This window comes from Moschus berezovskii, chromosome 28, assembly GCF_049115385.1.
Source record: "Moschus berezovskii isolate FMDL1 chromosome 28, NW_MosBer_1.0, whole genome shotgun sequence".
NCBI lineage: Eukaryota > Metazoa > Chordata > Mammalia > Artiodactyla > Moschidae > Moschus > Moschus berezovskii.
This window is the reverse complement of record NC_142487.1, coordinates 3,992,394-4,012,873: the sequence shown is the minus strand read 5'-3', so window position 1 is coordinate 4,012,873 and position 20,480 is coordinate 3,992,394. Positions and strand designations below refer to the sequence as shown.

The following is a 20,480-nucleotide window of genomic DNA, read 5'->3' as shown; positions in this document are numbered from 1 at the left end:
CATTCCTTTTTATGGTTGAGTAATATTCCATCGTATATATGTACCACAACTTCTTTATGCATTCACCAATTGATAGACATTTAGGTTGCCTCCAGGTCCTGGCTGTCATAAACAGTGCTGCAGTGAACACTGGGACACATGTGTCTCTTTGAATATGCAGATAATCTATTTGTGATGGATGTAGTGCTTCATATGAAAAATTCAGTTTTTATCCTAATCCAGCTAGGAAATCCGTCACAAGTAGGATTTTAGACTTTATCCAAGGCAAAAACTTGTATCTCCTTCCAATATTTTATTCCCTTTCTTCTCAACATCTGGAAATTAGTATCAGTTGGTATTTTGTGTTGACTGTGCGGTCTGCGTTTTTATGGCATTATTAAAATAAGCCATGATTCTTTGTGGAGGGGGTGAGGATATTCAAGTGTAACTTAGGTTCAGAGAGAAATAGCCAAACACCATATACTACCCAACCCCGAAAGGAAGAAGATTCATGAAAAGCTGTCACCCCAGGTAAAGGAGGTCTTGGATTCATGTCAGGAAGGGAAGAGAGAATCGTATGTCTTTGGAATTCTGTTGGCAACCAGAGGAGGGTGTTATGGAAGAAATACAACTCTCTGCCACATGGGTCTGTCGGAACATTCAGAACAGGGAGACAGGCCCTGGAATGGGCACTATTTCCTGGCCATGGGTGAACTCATTTCCCATAACTTGGGAGTGCAGCACCAACCCCAGTCACGCATGATAGAGCAACGCTGGTTATTGGCAAATCCATAAAGAGAATAAAGAATTTCTAAAGCACTTGAATTTCCCAACAGATCTTCTTCATTATTTGGATTTCTTAAGGTCAAACATAGAACATGAACAAAACCGAAGTAGTTGTGTGTGGAAGGAGTTACTTTTATTTTTGCCCTTATTCCAAATAAATCAGATTTGTTTGCTTTGGCCTATTGTCAGTATCGTTCCACTAGAATCTTCCATCATGCTGCATGCTTTACGGAGGACCACACAGGCCACCTTCCCCACTAATAATCTCTTAAGACATTTTTTCTCAACTACACGAAGGAGCTAAGTTACCTTTTTAAAGGAGATCCATCTGGCAGTAAAAACTCACCCTCTGTCTTTCCTAAATGGCTAGGCTGTTTACTGAGCCTCCTCAGGTTAAACAGGAGAAAAAAAAATCAAATTATGGATATAAGATCACAGGATCAGTTCAGAAGTATGAATAGAGTTGGGAAGACATGTCCCCATGGCCACTCTGTACTGGCAGCCAGGGTCAACCTGATACATAGATTGAGTGGAGGTGACTTCTTAGAATGAGGTAAAGGCACCAGGCAGGACACTGTTACCCTAGAATCCCTCCCTTCTAATCTCTGCTGGACCCAACATGTTAGCACTAATGCAATGGGCTTTCTTTTATATATATACCCAGCACAGCCAAAAATACATACATACATATATATATATATATATACAAATAGTTATTTATTTATTTTTGGCTGTGCTGGGTCTTTGTTGCTGCGAGGACTTTCTCTAGTTGCTGCAAGCAAGGGCTACCCTTCCTTGCTGTGTGCAGGCTTCGCATTGCAGTGGCTTCTCGTGTTGCAGAGCACAGGCTCTAGGGCACGTGGGCTCAGTAGTTGCAGTTTCCAGGCTCTAGAGAAGTTGCTCCTCAGCATGTGGGATCTTCCTGGACCAGGGATTGAATCTGTATCTGCCACATTAACAGGTGGATTCTTTACTACCAGGGAAGCCTGCAATGGGGTTTTTGACCCATGAGGCACATTGATTTGACAAACACTTGCTAGATAATGACTGTGGCCTGTAATCTAGCTACTGGATGGGGAAGGGTCCTCGAAGAAGGATCAAGGACTAAACATCATAGAAGGAGGGAAAACTTCCACCTGGAGTGACCTGGGAGGATTACATGGTGGGTGAGCAGGAATTTTCCAGATGGATATGGGCAGAGGGAATTCTAGAAGAAATTTGCACAAGTGCAGAGGAGGATGAATCAACACACGTGAGATCAGGTCATAGAAGCCTTGACACCAGAGGGCCAAGAAGGTATTCTGGAGCAAGTGGGATCCAGAGCTGAGTGTGAGGAAGACAAATGTGCGAAAGATGTAGAGTGAGATGCATGGAGAGGGATCAGGTAGGCAGAGCAGTTGAGAGGTAACCATAAAAATCTACAAGAAAGACAGAGGGACGGGGGGAGAGAGGCCGAGAGAACACCGGCGCTAGGATGGTGATGAGACGGCTGTGATGATGCAGCGGGATAAGAGATGACGGGAGGAGGGCACGAACAGCAGAGGTGACGAGGTCACAGTAGAGATGCCAGGTTGGAGGTGCTGGCTGGACATCCCAGAGAAAATGGACCATCCATTAATGGGATGGAGATGAGGACTCAGAGGCCTGGAGAGCTGATGGTAGGGAGGAGTCAACAGGAGCAGATGGACAAAAGTCAGTAAGATGGATTCAGGAAGAAGGTGTTTCACCCCGAAGTCTCTGACTTATGGGGCAGATAACCCTAAAAGGAACGCACTGAAGCCAGCGCTAGCACCAGCGTGTGCTAGTTCAGCATAAACTCACTTTCAGCTCCGTAGAGAGTCCGGCCTGAAAGTGCAGGGGCAATGTCATGGGTAGGCTCAAGGAAGCAAAGCTGAGCCCAGGACCTAGGCTTCTGCAGAGGGAGGGCCGAGATGGAGGGCTGGCCGTGGCCGTGGATGGTATGTGGATGCAGTGATGTCCACTAGGGTCTGGGGTGGGAGGGAACAGAGATCCCCCTACTGAGGTGGGAAAGGCTGCTTCACCGTTCTGTCCTGACCAGCCAGTGGAGGGGTGGGGGGGTGTGCTGGTGAAGGGGGACAGGAAAAACTGAGCGTGGGAGTCCCACCAATCCTGCCTCTCCCCCGCACTTCCGTCCTTCCAGCCTCCAAGGCTCTGTGCTTCCATCCAGAGAATGGGTGTGGAGCTCTTTCACTTATTCCTGTAAAATAGCGAGATCTCAGATGCTCTAAGATTCCAGGCAGCGGAATATTTGAGCACAATGTCCTCCACGATGTGTTCATTTCAACACGAGAAGCCCTGAATTCCTGCCCCAGCTCCTCCCCCTGATGGTAACTGGACGTGTCTTACTCCCATGGGTGTGCTGTGTCAGTCGCTCAGTTGTATCCGACTCTTTGTGACCCCATGGACTGTAGCCTGCCAGGCTCCTCTGTCCATGAGATTCCCCAGGCAAGAATACTGGAGTGGGTTGCCATTCCCTTCTCCAGGGGATCTTCCTGACCCAGGAATTGAACCCAGGTCTCCTGCATTGCAGGTGGATTCTTTACCACTAGCGCCACCTGGGATGCCCCATTCCCCTGGGTAGATCTGTCTTGAGTTGCTTAGTAACTCTGAACAAAGCTTTGTGTCTCTGGCCCTGCGTGTCCTCAGATGTGCTGTGGGAATCCTATGGCATAGACGAAGGTCACGTGACATACTGTATGTGAAGATACCTCACCCTGTCATTTTCATACAAATCCTGCTTGTGATGTATTGTGTGATGTCGATGTTACTCTTGAGAACTCAGAGAAAACAGGACAACCCCATGTTAAGTGAACCGCCTTTTGGAGCAAGGAGAGATGAGCAAGTATTTGCTTCCCTTCCCCCAACCTTCTCCCTGCCTTTTTAAAGGGGAGCTGCTTTTTTCTCCTTTGGAGGAAAACGATTTTTTTTTTCCTCCCTTGCCAGTGAGATGCTGCGTCTATTTCTTTCTCTAGTCTACCCTCCCTGTGTGCTGTGCTGAGTCACTGAGTTGTGTCTGACTCTTTGCAACTCCATGGACTATAGCCCACCAGGTTCCTCTGTCTATGGGGATTCTCCAGGCAAGAATACTGGAGTGGGTTGCCATGCCCTCCTCCAGGGGATCTTCCCAACCCAGAGATCAAAGCCAGGTCTCCTGCATTGCAGGTGGATTTTTACAGTCTGAGCCACCAGGGAAGCCCAAACCCTATTTGCATTATTAGACGCATTTGATGCACTGTTTGCATCACTGGGAAAAATGAAACTGGTCCTCCTTAGCTGGCCCTGAGAGCACCCCCAACAGAGACCTCCTGTGCCAGTGAGCTGGTCCATAGTGAGGCCCGGCCCTGAGGACCTCGGTGTTCCCGCAGCACCATTGGAGGGACAGGAGCCCCACAGGGGAGGAGCAGAGAGGAGAAGCCGGGCTGGTACGATGGGGGAATTACAGGACAGAGTCCCTCAACACTCCATGGCATCTTTTTAGTCCAATTCAACCCCTAACCCCACACTTTACATGGTGCTTGTCATACAATAGGTAGTTAATAAATATTCATCAGATAAATGGAATGAGGAGGAAATAAGAGAGAGGTCATCTCAAGGAAATGCAACCCACTCCAGTATTCTTGCCTGGAGAATCCCATGGACAGAGGAGCCTGGTGGGCTACAGTCCTTGGGGTTGCAAAGACTCAAACATGACTGAGCGCACACACACGCACACACAGACACACACACAGTGATCCTAACCCACACAGCCTTCCTGTTGGTGGAAAAATGGTCCTCGATAACCAGAGGTGTCCTGGATTTCACACTTATGCCTTTTGTCTTCTTTTTATGTTTCAGGTCCTCCTGGCCCCAGGGGTCCGAAAGGTGACCGAGGACAGCAGGGACCCCCAGGCCCCACTGGCAACAAGGGGCAGAAAGGAGAGAAGGGGGAGCCGGGCCCACCTGGCCCAGCCGGTGAGAGGGGCCCAATCGGGCCAGTTGGCCCCCCTGGAGAGCGCGGCAGCAAAGGCTCCAAAGGCCTGCAAGGCTCCAAAGGTTCCCGAGGGTCCCCTGGGAAGCCCGGCCCCCAGGGCCCCAGCGGGGACCCAGGCCCCCCCGGCCCGCCGGGCAAGGATGGACTCCCAGGCCCCCAGGGCCCCCCCGGCTTCCAGGGACTGCAGGGCACCGTGGGGGAGCCTGGGGTGCCTGGGCCACGGGGGCTGCCAGGCCTCCCTGGGGTGCCAGGCATGCCAGGTATCAAGGGTCCCCCTGGCCCCCCGGGCCCCTCGGGGGCGGCAGTGCCCCTGGCCCTTAAGACCGAGCCGACCACAGCACCTGAGGCCAACGGTGAGTCTGAGCTCCTCACACCTGGGATTGGGGTGCTCCCTGTGTTCACCCCACACACCCAATCTTATTAGCAATAAAGGCATCACACAGGGTGGGCCCCCTGCTGCTCGCCTGGCCCCTCTCCAGGCAGCATCCTTCAGGCACGTGTGTTTATCCCTAAACAGCATCAGCTCCTCTAGCGCTTGTTTTTCATTAGCTAAGTCGGGTCCTCAGGGACAAACTGGTCCCAGACCTTGAATTCGGGAAAATCTGAGGCTGGCCACCCCAGCGCCATCCCTGTCTTCATTCTCTGCCTTTCACCTGGGGATGGTCGACCCTTGGTTAACGTGCAGATGGAACTTTCTGTTCCTGAAGCCAGATCGCATTTCTCTTTGAGAAGGTATTATGGCACCTTCTCATCCTTGGATAATGAAAGCTTTGGGTCTGCAACCAAGCCTGTCTTTCTCCCCTTGGACCCACAGCCGATTCCGCTTGGTTTCCTGCAGTCCCCCTAAGTTGCATTATTCTGTGAGCCTAGCTCTCCTGCCTCTTGTTTATAGGTTCTATGTGATCCCGGGCTGAGGGGACCACCTGAGCCTGTTCTGCTTGTTATTGCTGTGTCTGTGACTTCTGTCGTTGTAAAGACTAATCCAGACACAAAGGCCCGCTTAAGTGGTTTTAACCACCATGTGTCCTGCAGGCCACCTACTTCCTCGGACTGGTCTTGGCCCCTAGAATGTTCAGGAACATCAGTCACAGACTCAGCACACGGGCTCTGGGGAAGCCGGGCTGTGGCTATGCCTCCTAAAGGCATAGTGTTTTCAGTGTGTGTATGTTTTCATCGGCATTTTTAAACTTTGCATTCCTAGGCTGCCTGCCTCACTGGAAGAACTTCACAGACAAATGCTACTATTTTTCGACTGAGAGAGACTTTTTTGAGGATGCAAAACTTTTCTGCGAAAGCATGTCTTCACATCTCGTTTTCATAAACACGGGAGAGGAGCAGGTACGTGTGTGGCGTTCTTAGGGTTGGAGAAAACTGTAATTTAAGGATCGCTGACATCTGGAAAGTGCATGCTTACTGAGGATTCAAAGATACCATAAATTCATAGTCACAGAAACACCGCGGGCCACATGATTGAGATTTGGGCTTTATCCAGGGACAGAAAGCATTCATGGCATGGGGATTGAGTCCTTGTGCTCACACCTGGAAGCTCTTGCTTTATCAAGCCTGGAGCTGTGTGGCTTTTCCCAGTGACTGTTGAAAGAGCGGGAAGCCTGCAGGTCGGTTCAAGTCTCCTATGGAGAGGCAGAGAGCCCTGAGCACTGGAGGGGTGGGGCCGAATGCCAGGGTCCAGACATGTGGCCTCAACAGGGTCAGGAAGGGCATATATGGTCCCGGGACAGAGCCCACACATGATAACCACTCATCTGGTCCCTAATGTGTGCCAGGCATTTTCTCCTATAAACCTTACCACACCCCAGGAGCCTGTGGGTAATATTATCCCCATCTTACAGACAGGAAAACTGAGGCCCCACAAAATTTGAATGATTAATACATGAGACAAGTAAATGCAGAGCTGAGACTGAAACTGAGGTCCATCTAGCAATAATGCCAGTGCTTTCTCTTTACTGCCGCACTGTCACAGGGGCCTCCTTTCTTTCCCCTGCATGTCTCCGGCAGACAGGAGCCTGAAAACGGATGCTTCTGCAGTAATTGACTGGAAACCAGCATCCATAAGACAGTGGTCAGGCACCTGGGCCTGATCCCAGCTCAACCACTTGTCACCTTTATTAGGTTGGTGGTTGTAATGGCTCGAAGACATGTTATGCATGACACACTGCACATGGGACCTGGCCAGGAGGAAGAGCTTAATAGTGCTGTGGCTGTTACTGTTATTAGAACATTGGAGGGAGGGGCTGTGGGAGGGGGTGGAGCCTGGTGGGGTTCATGAGTGATCTGGATAGTTTAGGAGTATTGCTTATAAACTTATAAGAAGAAAACATGTCAAAGCCCTCCCCACCCCCCCACCATCAAAAAAGAAACCCCAGGGCAAAACAAATGCAATAAACAGAGGACAGCAAAAGCAGTGCACAAGTTATGACAAGCATCCTCTTTGAAAGTGTCCCTCGTTTCTAAATGTTGAAAGTCCCTCAAACATCTGTTCAAGAAATAGTAACGCACCATCTATGATTTTATTTTCCAGCAATGGATCAAAAAGCAGATGGTGGCGAAAGAGAACTACTGGATTGGCCTCACGGACTTGGAGCGGGAGAATGAATGGAGGTGGCTGGACGGGACATTTCCGGAGTACCAGTGAGTCTCAGAAACGTCCAGGGTGCTGGTCAGGCTCTCGCTGGTCTGTGTTTCTTCCTGAACAACCGTGTATCCAACACAGTCCTCACACTCAGCCTCTGGGTACCAGCTACATGTTTATTTCCATGGAGGGAAATCAATATGGGGTAAAAGTCGGGTTTCTTTCCTCTTCTCATGGAGTAAATTTTTCTTCATTTCTACCAAGGAAAAAAACCAAACAAACAAAAACACTGACTCATAAAACCACCCAGGGTGGTAGGGAGAGAGATGGCAAAGCGTGCTCTTTAAGTGCTGCCGCAAATGCCAAGGAAGTCCAGCTCCCCCAGCTCAGTCGAGCTCCCCAGATGTGTTTCCAACATGGGCAGGGCACTCTCTTCAGGATGACACTGTTGGTGTCCCAGCCCTCACTGGGCTTCTGGCCAGAGTGTGGGGATGAACTACAAGTTGATGACTCTCCTACACATAGAAAGTTCAAGTGTACCACGAACGAAGGCCCTTGTGGGATGACCATCTCCCGCAGCTTTGAAGAGTCCCCATAAGTCCAGTGTGGCCTAGTTCTATAAAGGCAGCAACAGAGAATGGAAGCAGTTCATAGAACCTTCTCAAAGCTCCCAGGGCTACAGAAATTTCCATGAGCCTCACCGGACCCCAGTGTCCACTCCTGCCCTAATCCCACCCCTGGGTCTGAAGAGGATGAAATTGCGCCCGTTTCAATTTCACCTCTTCATCCTCTTCTTGCTTTGCCTCCAGAGGATGCGGAAATGTGAAACTATGCAACACACACTGTACCAAATAGGGCAGAATTTATAAAAACCCACCTGTGAATACCTTTCCTTTGCTGGAGACAGAGAAGGCATGTCCTACAGAGGCTCAAGCAGGCGTGTGGGCATCTTGGCTTCAGGACTGTGTCCTAAGCTGGAGTAGCGCAGCATCCTTGGAACCCAGAGAGGAGAGACTAAGGTCCAGGACAATGTCATGGGCATCAGGGCTGGAGCAGTCATGGTCAAGGACAGGAAGATGAGCTCGAGGGATGGAGGGGCCAGTTAGAATTTCTGTGTATGTGTGTGTGCGTGTACATGTGCCTGTGTGTGTGGGTAGACAGGCTTCTTCATGCTCTTTTAAATCCTCTGTGTGAAAAGCGTGATTAGAGGATATAGATGGAAACCAGAGTAAGGCCATTTCTTTTAAAGGATTTTTTTAAAGTATTTATTTATCTGGCTGCATCGGGTCTTAGTTGTATCATGTGGGCTCAGTAGCTAGTGGGCTTAGTTGTTCCATGCCTTGTGGAATCTTAGTTCTCCAACTAGGGATCAAACCCACAGTCCCTGCATTGCAAGGTGGATTCTTAACCACTGGACCACTAGGGAATCAACCACCCAGGCCATTTCCTTTCGAATAGCAACCACACATTGAGGTGGAACATTTGAAGATTTGGGGTCAGCTTCAAAGGTGAGCCTCAGACTGTCCCCAGGACAAATGGATATCTCTCTTCTGGCTCAACAGACAGCCAGTCTGCTCCCTGCACACCCATCCTCGATGGGAGGCAGCCATACCACATCCTGGCCCTTGGAAACGTGACTGACACCCAAGGAGGGCATCCATTGCGGCAAGGATACGCTTCAGGAGACTCAAAGCAGCTGTGAGAGTTGTCATCTACAATCAGAGCAGTGGAGGGACTTCCCTGGTGGTCCAGTGGCTACCACACTGTACTCCAAATGCAGAGGACCCGGGTTCAATCCCTGGCCAGGGAACTAGATCCCACATGCTACAACTAAGAGTTCACATGTGCTGCAACTAAAATATAAAAAAGATCTGGTACAAATAAAGAAACAAAAGATTCCCATACCTCAGTTAAAACCCGATTCACTTGAATAAACAGATAAATAATTTTTTAAAATAAAATTGGAGCAGTGAAAGTGGGGAGAGGAGGCCTCAGTTAAAACCTGATGCAAAGAAATAGATAAATTTTTAAAAATAAATAAAATCAGAGCTGTGGAAGTTGGGACAGGAGGCAGAAAATACTAGGGGAAAGATAAATGTGTTACTTTGACAGTCAAGAGTATGGATCATTTTTTTAAAGGATTCAGCAGGGAGCTAAAAAAAAATAACTTCAGTCTCCTCCACTTTTCTCGCAGTCATAAACGCAAAAACAAAAGAAAGGTCTGGGTTAGACTCACTAAGAAAGTCAATCTGAAGCCCTCCTCTAAGCACAAACTGGGTTGGCCCACGTGGAATGGATTGAGCAGGAACAGTAGCACCCCTGCCAGCCCTTCCAGGATGGAATTTTCTCCTGTTTCCCAGGCTCCAGCAAGAAGTACTGATTGGGATGACAGCCCAGCTTTGGTACCTGGGACAGGAAAGAATCACATCACCAGACACCTTCGGGAAGCTTTGTTCCCAGCCACAACTGCACAGCACCCCAGCCAGAGCCTAGACTCTGCTTCCTGTTTTCCACCCAAAGGGAACACATAAACATGTAAAAATCCCTGGGATCAGATTTTAAAAGCAAGAATAAATTAGGCAGACATATTATGAAGCCTCAATAGCTGAAGGCTAATTGAACTTGCCATATAATAATAAACATGCCACAAACAAGAAAACAAGCCAGTGCAGCAAGGGAAGGGAGTATCTGCCCTGGAGTTCACCAGGTCTGGGTTCCAGGCCTTCAACCAGCACTCAGCAGCTACGTGACCCTGTATAAGTTACCCAACCATGTGAATCTCCATGCCCTTATCTGGAAGTGCAGGTTACAGAAGCACCAACATCAGTATTGTAACCATTATTTGAGATGATACATATCAAGCACCAATGACAGTGAGCCCATGGGAAGTGCTCACGAAATGCTATCTGCTAGTATTTGTACTATTACTCCTATTACTTGTCTAAGGCAGAACGCCAAAGAATTGCTGCCTTGGAACTGTGGTGCTGGAGAAGACTCCTGAAAGTCCTTTGGACAGCAAGGCGATCGAACCAGTCAATCCTAAAGGAAATAAGCCCTGAATTCTCGTTGGAAGGACTGATGCTGAAGCTGAAGCTCCAGTATTTCGGTCATCTGACGCAAACAGTTGACTCACTGGAAAAGTCCCTGATACTGGGAAAGATTGAGGGTGGAAAGAGAAGAGGGCGTCAGAGGATGAGATGGCTGGGTGGCATCACCAAGGCAATGGACATGAATTTGGGCAAACTTCGGGAGATGGTGAAGGACAGGGAGGCCTGGCGTGCTGCAGTCCATGGGGTCATAAAGAGTCGGACACAACTGGGATTGAACAACAACAACTCCTATTGTCATCGCCATCATCATTTTCATGTTGTTCAGTTGCTCAGTTGTGTCCAACTCTTTTGTGACCCTATAGGCTGTAGCCCACCAGGCTTCTCTGTCCATGGGATTTCCCAGGTATCTCCCAACACAGGTACCTCTGCGTCTACTCAGACTCACCTGCACCCTCCTCCTCTTTGCTTCTGTGGCCTCCATGCACGGTCCACCACTTCCCTTTCCCCTGCCGCACGCAGTGGTTTCTGGACCTGGCCCCTCCCCATGCCTCACCCAGGTTACAGAAGAAATCAGTCTCCCTACTCTGCTCTTACCCTTTCTCCCCTTTTGAAATTGTTTCAGGCACTGGGGGTACTATTAAGGAGGAAATAGAAAAGGGATGAAAGGCTCTCTCCTCTGTCTCATGCCCCTACTTGAATTTTTATCCTGAGAGCTGGTTGAGGAAGATGGTGCTGGAGTTATCAGACAAAAAGCAACAGTGGCATGAATTGGATGCTGAAAGTTTAAGGTACACGTGGACTTGAACAAAGGTTTATTTCCAGCAAAACATACAACCTGACTCGCTGACTATGAATACTGGGGCAAGAGAAGCAATCGGTCATGTCTCAGGAGGGTGCCTAGGAACAGGTTTCCAAGTGCTTTGGGTCCACCCACCAATGCACTGCCAAGAGAAAGACTGGAGAGCTGACCTGTGTTGCCAAGATTTTATTTGCCAACTAAGGACATGGGTTTTACAAATCACCTATTGGGACTTCCCCAGCGGTTCAGTGGTCAAGACTTCCAGTACAGGGGCCATGGATTTAATTGGGGAGCTAAGCTCCCACATACCACATAGTACAGTCAAAAAGACAAAAATCGCCTATCAACAAATCTCAGCACAAAATCAACAAAAACAAAATCAAAAAAGACAGTTGGCCATCACCCATACATACACGCAGAGTTGTCCTCATTTTTTCTCTTTTCACAACAGGCCTGTGAGAACTTCATTCTTGACCAGCTGGTACCAGTCCCCTGGCTGGACATTGAGATCTGCTGGCCCACGGTCTCATGATAACATTCAGTGAATTATCCTGGAGTGTCCACCGTGACCCATCCCCTGTGCCAGCCTGGAGAATCTTTTCTAGAGTTTTGGGCACAGTATGAATGAGAGATACTTTTCCACTCACGTAAATATAGTCTGATTTGCAGGACCCTGTCTCAATCAAGAAGACAGACACCTTGACCCTAAATGTGCATACGGTGAAGAGCAGGGCTTCAAATGAGGTTTCAATGCTCTCTTCTCAGTAATTAATAGAACCAAGTAGACAGAAAAACCAAGAGGAATGTAGCAGACACTATCAACTAACTTCCCTGGTGGCTCAGTTGGTACAGAATCACCTACAATACTGGAGACCAGCTGTCATGAGGGGTCCCGGGTTTGATCCTTGGGTTCGATCCCTGGGTCGGGAAGATCCCCTGGCGAAGGAAATCCCAACCCACACCATTTCTTGCCTGAGAAATCCTGTGGACCAAAGGAGGCTGTCAGGCTACAGTCTATGGGGTCGCAAGAGTCGGACACGACTTAGGGACTAAACCAACCAACCAATCAAATAACGTTGACTTCATTGATATTTATGGAACCTTTCACCCAACAACCACAAATACACATTCTTTTCAGGTGCATATGGTACATTCACCAAGATCGTCAAACAAGTGCTGGGTCATCAAACAAGTCCCCACAAATTAAAAAGCACTGGAAGGGAAACTTTGGCGTCATCTTATGCCATAATCACTCACTCTTCATGCTTCTATCAGAGTGACTCTGGCTTTGGCCACTAGAGAGAAACCTCTATAGTGGGAGAAAATTCAATAGCAAAGAAATGCTTCTCGCTGCTAAGATTTTCCTGTTTTGAGGCCAGGTTCTTACCAGAAGAATTTTCTCAGCCATGAAGCCTCCGTCAATCTTGCGGTTGATGAGAAAGTACTAAGTTGTGTGGTTGGGAGGGGCTGATTGCCAAGGTTGAAAGTTTGTGCTCGACCTCCATGAGGACAAACCCAGAACGGGGAGGGTGGGGTGGGGAGGGGGTGCGTCACACCCACTAGCTGAGATGCTTCATGATTCCAGCTCCTGGAAGAGTGAGTCTAGGTGCTTCCATGGTCCCCGGTGTACTCAGAATACACTGTCCAAGTACATAATGCATGTTGCTATCAAACCACTTCTGCAACTTGTGTGTTATAATATGGGATTTAAGAATGCAGCACCCAGGCTTCAGCCGTTTCTCTTTCCAGAATCTACCTGTGAGTGAGGTTTAGGCACTATTTAAGCTGAAATTCTTCTCCAGAACATATACATTCTGTTTCTCTGACATGCTCTGCGCTGTTATAAGCATGCAGACTGGAGGGATTGACCACAAATCACTCTGTGTGATTTTAGCTTTTCCAAAGAGATGCTGGGAGACCATGTACAAGACAAACTACCCCTGCAGCCTGGCTTCAAGCTACTCCATCTCCCACCCCTGCTGATCTCACCTGGGTCACTCCACTCACAGCCACGTCCTACCTTTAGTCTTGAAGGATTACTTCAAACACCACACTGAAGAATTTCCATGACCTGGAAAAAACAAATGGAGAACGGTGATAAAAATTATCTCCTTCCATCATCAATCTGTTCTCTTTCATCTCATCTGTCCATCCCTTTTTTTTTGGCCATGCCATGCCAGTTGTGGAATCTTAGTTCCCCAACCAGGGGTCAAACCCATGCCCATAGCAATGAAAACAGAGTCTTAATCACTGAATTGCCAGAGAACTCCCTGTAAACCCCTTTTACCTACTGAAAAGGGCAAGGAAATGCAAGGGGAAAACACTAAACAGATCATCTGTCAAAATTCCTATTTATGCAATTTTTCAATTAACTGTGAGATGAAAAATATCAAATGTCCCATCATTAATGCATCCAGAACCACAGTCTCAAATTTGGTAAGCAAAATTGGAATGGAACCCCCTCATACAACTGCAGAAATGAAGCAAGTGTACATCAGCACCACCAAACTGCCTGGGCACCATTGCCATTTCTAGGAAGGTTTGTCAAGGTAAGACAGAAACACACCAAAAAAGCTTACATAAAAGTTTCCTTCCAACTTCACCTTTTCTTGGCATCGCTGTGACAGTCTGAGATTTGTAACTGCTTTGTTTCTTGCCTAGGATGTAAGTTCCACGAGGACTGGCAGTCTGTTCTCTACAGCACTCGTGGTGCCATCAGCTAGCTTTAGCCCTTGTATGCAGTAGACACTCTGGAATGAATGAGCAAATGAATGACTATTTTTGACTCGTCCACCTAAGTATCATCCCATTTATACTCTCATTGCTTGATGGTTTCCTCTAAAATATCTCTTCATCTCTAGATTTATCTAAGTGAGGTCATTTAAAAAAAATATTTATTTAGTCATTCATCTGGGTGTGTCAGGTCTTAGTTGTGTCACGCGGGATCTTCTGGTGTGGTACACACACAGACTCTCTGGTGGTGCACAGAGTCTCTAGCTGTGGCGTGCGGGCTCAGTAGTTGTGGCATGCAGACTTAGCTGCTGTGCAGCATGTGGAACTTCTGTTCTCTGACTAGGGATCGAACCCACATCCTCTGCATTGCAAGGCAGATGCTTAACCACTGGATCACCAAAGAAGTCCCTCACTTTTCATTTTCTTAAAAAAAAAAAAAAAATCCCTAAATATACAGTTGGTGCAGGGGAGTCAATTCTACCTCGTTTTCCCATCCTTTGACTGTAAATTTCGACTCCCCTTTTCCCACTGCCCTGATTTTTGCTGGTTTTGTCATCAAAAGATGGAGGGCAGTTTGGTCTTTATCCCTGGGTGACCCTGGTCTGGCTTCAGAACAGGAAAATCTTAGTAGTGAGACATGTTTCTTTACTGTAGAACTTTCTTTGGCCGTCAGAGTCTGTACAGTGGATGGTTTCTCTCTAGTGGCCAAAGCCACGGCCACTCTGATAGAAACATGAAGCATGGACCAGAGTGAGTGATTACGGAGTCAGATGCTGCTGCTTGGGAAATGAGTCATCGTTTACGGGAAGCACCTCCTGCTGCAGATGTTCTTTCGGACCCTCCGCACGAGGCAAACTTGTCCTCTCAGGAGGTGACCACAGGCTTCTGTTCAAGGACATGGCTCTTAAAGAAAATGTAGCCTTTCAAGTTTTGACTCTTGGAAGCACATCTAGCTGATCGCTTAGAAAGAGAGACAGGAACAGTGAACCCTGACGAGGGGTGCTGGGAGCAGCAGCAGACAAGTTAACAAGCCCCACGTTGAGCTCGCCTTAAAGACAACTTGTTTTGAAGAATCTCTCTCCCAAAAAAGGCTGTGAAATGTATGAGTCATTTTCAGTAAGATTAAATTACTATTTCTTTCTGAAGCAATTAGCTATCTAGAGCTTAGCCAGAAAACCATAACGAAGTGTTTATAGGGTCTTGTAAGTGTATATCACTCCATTTTAAATATAGTAGTGTGTACATGACCTTCCCAAAGTCCCTAACTTCCCCTTCCCTCCAGCAACCATCAAGTTTATTTGCTAAGTCTGTGGATACAAGAATATGTATGGCTGAGTCCCTTCGCTGTTCACCTGAAACCACAACAACATTGTTAATCGGCTATACCCCAATACAAAATAAAAGGTTTAAAGTTTAAAAAAAGGTGGGGTGTCTCTCTCTCTCTGCCTGACTCTGACTTGTTAGAGACAAGATATCAGAATGTACAAAGATTCCCTCTGGGTTCTCAGAAGTGTGTGCGTGTTTGTGTGTGGGTGTACCATCCTCAGAATGTATATATTCACACTCAAGCCCAGAAGTCAGCATTCCAGTACACATTAGAAAGCTGTCATTCATTGAGCTGTGTTGAAGACTGATTTACTTCCTCAGCAATGTGATGAAGCAGCTCCATGAGCTGACTCTACTGTGGCCAAGATAACAAGCCTGCAGGGAGAGGCTGCGTCACACGCTCCTCTTCGAAACAGCTGCTGCTTATTCAGAATCAGAGTGTGTGCAGCTTTTTAAACAGCACATTTTCATTCTGGGACGCGTGACAGGCCTTGGTTTTGTTTTTACATTTCTCTGCTGCTCTTGGGTCAAGCAAACGTCTGCGTGACTTTGCAAATAACACTCGATTTCTGTTTTCTTAAAAGAAATTGGAAAGCTGGACAGCCAGATAACTGGGGTCATGGCCATGGGCCTGGAGAAGATTGCGCTGGACTGATTAATTTTGGGCAGTGGAACGATTTCCAGTGTGAAGACATGAATCACTTCATCTGCGAGAAAGACAGGGGGAGAGGTAAGCAGTGGAAGGGATTTAGGAGAGCACCACAGAGCTTATATCTTATTAAAGGGCAAGAGATGAGGGGCATAAGGGCTCCGAAAGTAGGTTCCGCAACTGGATTCCAGTCCTGATTCTGCCACGGAGTATCTCAGCAATCTTTTAACCTCAGGGAAATAATAATAGTAATCCTCTTAATGGGGTTTTTGTGAGGACTCAAGGAAGTTAATAGAGTCTGCCTGTTCGATCCCTGGGTTGGGAGGATCCCCTGGAGAAGGAAATGGCAACCCACTCTAGTATTCCTGCCTGGAGAATCCCATGGACAGAGAAGCCTGGTGGGCTACAGTCCATGGGGTCGCAAAGAGTCTGACACGACTGAGTGACTTCACTTAATGTAGAGGAAGTACTCAGTAAATTTTAGACTAATGGGCCTAGGTCATTACCTTATAACATTGTCAGTCAGTGTTCTTTATCATATGGCACCTATGTTGAAGCCTTTTCATATAACAAACTATCAGAGAAATTGGGAAAACAATACCACTTGCAATTGCATCAAAAAGATAAAATACCTAGGAATAAATTTAACCAAAGAACTGAAAGACCTATACACTGGAAACTATAAGACATTGATGAAAGGTATTGAAGAAGGCCCAAATAAATGGAAACATATTCTGTGTTCACAGATTGGAAAAGTATTGTTAAAATGTCCATTCTACCCAAAGAAATCTGCAGATTCAATGGAAAATCTATAAGAACTCCAGTGTCATTTTCCACAGAAATAGAGAAAACAATCCTAAAATTTGTAGGGAACTACAAAAGACCCCAAATAGCCAAAGTAATCTTGAGAAAGAAGAACAAAGCTGGACACACTCCCTGATTTCAAAATGTATTACAGAGCTACAGTAATCAGAACAGTGTGGTAGTGGCATAAAAATAACACATATCTCTATCAGTGAAAGAGAATACAGAGCCTAGAAATAAATCCATGCACATATGGTCAATTAATTTATGACAAAGGAGCCAAGAATATACAATAGGGAAAGGACAGTCTCTTCAATAAATGCTGCTGTGAAAACTAGACAGCCACATGCAAAAGAGTGAAACCAGACCACTCTCTTAACCCTACACAAAATAAGCTCAAAATGGATGAATGACTCAAATGTAAGATTTGAAACCATTAAATTTCCAGAAGAAGGTATAGGCAGTAATCTCCTTGACAGTGATCTTGGTAAAGATTTTTTGAATCTGAAAACAAAGGAAAAAAGAAACAAGTGTAACTACATCAAGGGGCTTCCCCAATGTCTCAGTGGGTAAAGAATCTGCCTGCAATGAAGGAGATATAGGAGACACTGGTTTGATCCCTGGGTCAGGGAGATCCCCTGGAGTAGGAAATGGCAACCTACTTCAGTATTCTTGCCTGGAGAATCCCATGGACAGAGGAGCCTGGTGAGCTACAGTCCATAGGGTCGCAAAGAGTCAGACACGACTGAGCACAATAGCACTACTACATTTGGGATTTGATTTGAACACACTCCTTTTTCTGAATTGTCCATTAACATTGTTCTTTAAGAGAAACTAACACCCATTCTTTTTCCTCTCTTTTAGAATTAGCAATTACATTATAATGGACCATGATATCATAATAGGAGCAAACTGTCGACAGTTCTCAAAGGCAAAAGATACTTCTTTCTGATTGCATCACCTTCTCATTAGACTGAGGGGGAAAGCACTGAAGACCAATTACTGAAAACATTGAAAGCTCGTGTTCTCTACCATCTGCCTTGCCAAGGACAAAGTTTGGAACAAAAGTGTTCCCCTAGTGTGATATATGGATTGCCAGTAAGCAAATGGACTGAATCACATAGATTCTTCTCAGCCAATAACCATACAGTTATGCAAATCATATCTTCCAGAGTATGGAATGCTCCAATCAGAAAAAAGATTATCATTGGTTGTTGAGCTTTAGGAAGAACTGAAAACATACACCGTGTAAACAGTACCTTACATTTCTATTGATAAAATCCCAAATGTAAGAAAAATATGCAGACATACAGATATATAGGCCAACTCTTAGTAACAATATGAAATATACTTAAAGAGCTTTTAAAACTTTGTATTTTTGTATAAAGTATTTGCCTTTTTACAATTTTTTTCTTTTTATTTTTGACATTTTACCAATATAGTACATGAAGCCAAAGAAAACAATAATGGTACTAATAAAAACTCATAGGGTTTCTTGTCAGATTTAATTCTACGCAGTGGCAAAGAAATTTTTTCAGTTGTGGTTTAAAAAAATAATTAAATATATGTGTGTATGTATATTTTAATGTATCATTTCCTCAGAGGAGTCAATCACTTGAAATGTCTAGAAATGGCCTGAAGATTTTGCCAGTGGGGGTCAAGCCTGAACATGTACGTGGCTCAGTCAAGTGGGCTATGCCTCCAGCCCATCACCAGCCAACACCCTTGCTGTGTGTCTGCCAGGCTCAGAGGAATGGTCAACTCAGGATGTGCTTTAATGCCATTTTGGCAGAGTCGGGGGTGGCGGGGAGGCATCTGTTGGGAAGGATGGACAGAGCACCTGTATCTGGCTATTAATAGAAGGTCCTGTTTTGTGGCCGAGACATAAATACACTTGGTTTCAGGCCCATACCAGGGCAGATATTAAATGTCAGGAAAGCATAACATCACATCGGCCAGAGGCAGAGATGCTAAGGTGGGGACAGCTCTATGCTACCTGGAAATCTTATGTCAGATTCCAAAAACACAGAATTCCAAGGCATATGCATGATGAAATGCAAGAATACAACTTTGGCCACTGTGTTGAACTCTTGCAAAGAACCTTTTGTCGGAGCCCATCTGCCTCCTACTCTTTAACTTGCCATGGAGAAGTCTAACATGCAATGTGCTGAAATCAAGCTTAAATGTAACTGATGATCAAAGGTAAGATTTCGACCCACCAGATTCCCTTCCCAGACCTCCCCAGCCATGCTGCTACCTACCCCACGTACAATGGTAAAAGAATAAAGACAGAGTTTGACTTTCACACCTGTAGCCGTGTGGACTGTGTTGTCTCGCCCTGGTCACCATTTATACTGTCTCTGCAGCCCAGGAGTGGCCGTCTCCTCAGCACCTGGATGCCCTGCTATCCTGTCCATGGGATCTGGTCAGACTGGCAGGACCTGCCGTCATCTGGGCCCTGCGATCCCAGACAGGCCCTGGACCCTGGTACCTCTTCAGGCTCAAGACCTTCTATAGACTAAACTCTATCATCTTTTTCATCCTCTTCTGGTTTCTTAGGTGTCAGTTAAGATCATGTTCAGATGCAACTTGAACTTAAACGTCTGATGCCATCATCAGAACAGAATGTTGCTGATTCCCACAGCTGAAGGTGTTCCTCTCCTGGCCCTTATACCTTACCCAGGGTTTATCATCTCTCAGGCTTCAATCAGATGCTCTCATGTCATCCTCCCACCAGCCCTAAGAAGTGGAGCTTCCTACTGACTCTCCCCATTTTAAAGAGGGAGGCACTCAGGGAGGTGACATCGTTTCCTGGGTCATATATCACCAAGGAGTGAGGCAGGATTCAGACGTGAGCTTTGAAAATGCTCTAGGGGATTTCCTTAGCAGTCCAGTGGTTAAGACTCTGCATTTTCAGTGCAGCGGGGGAAGGGTTCAATCCCTGGTCAGGGAGCTAAGCTCCCACATGCCACATGTGGTGTTAAATAGATAAGTAAAATTTTTTTAAATGTTCAAAAAATTTTTTAAATGTTCCTTCTTTCAGAAGCAAGGTCCTTCTTAATAACAGAGTAAAATTAGATGAAAATCACACATTACCAGATGCCTCGTGTTCTGCTCTATATATTTAGCTATTTATATACCAGGTTTCCATTCACCTACTCAGCACTGATGCTATTCTGGGAGGAGAGTTTTGGTAAAATGTCATGAGGTTTTCAGGCTATGAGAAGTTATGAGTTGCTATGGGAAGATGGAAACTTTTTGTCACCATCCCTCAGCATGTGGGATCTTAGTTCCCCAACTAGGGATCGAACCCCCGCCCCCTGCAATGGCAGCTCAGTCTTAACCACTGGAACTCCAGAGAAGCCCCTGTTTTTCTTTTTAAATGGCTCTTCAAGAATGATTGCACAACCAGAAAGAACAAAACCCTTTCTTTTCCTCTTCTGCAATCAGTGTTCACCTTTGATCAACTCTTCCCATATCCGTCCGAGTTTAGCACTTCAGAGTTTAAAGCAGACAACAAATAGTACAATCTGCTCTCATTTTAAAAAAAAAGACAAAAAACAGATGTTGAAGGAAGTAGAAAGCTACCTCAGTCATATATCCCGCCAAAAATCAGGTAACAATACTAAAGCAAGTGTATTTTGCCTCAAAACCGATTGATCTCTTCTTGAAAAAGTATAAGTCAATAAAAGTATGTTAACTCATTCATGGCTCAATAATAATAATTAAATATATTTATCACTTTCACATACATTATCTGTTCTAATCTTGGT

At 46.2% G+C, this 20,480-nt stretch overlaps 1 protein-coding gene across 1 annotated transcript in view; it reads left to right on the top strand.

Annotated features, from left to right (window-relative positions):
* The window catches only part of COLEC12 (collectin subfamily member 12), a 185,224-nt gene extending 166,212 nt beyond the window's left edge, over positions 1-19,012 (top strand). Inside the window, exons 6-10 of the mRNA XM_055417125.2 lie at positions 4,621-5,109; positions 5,958-6,094; positions 7,296-7,405; positions 15,839-15,984; positions 17,572-19,012. Of these exons, the coding sequence (XP_055273100.2) occupies positions 4,621-5,109; positions 5,958-6,094; positions 7,296-7,405; positions 15,839-15,984; positions 17,572-17,591 (902 nt within the window). The 3' untranslated portion in view covers positions 17,592-19,012. The remainder of the gene's footprint in view (positions 1-4,620; positions 5,110-5,957; positions 6,095-7,295; positions 7,406-15,838; positions 15,985-17,571) is intronic.
* The last annotated feature ends 1,468 nt before the right edge of the window (positions 19,013-20,480 follow it).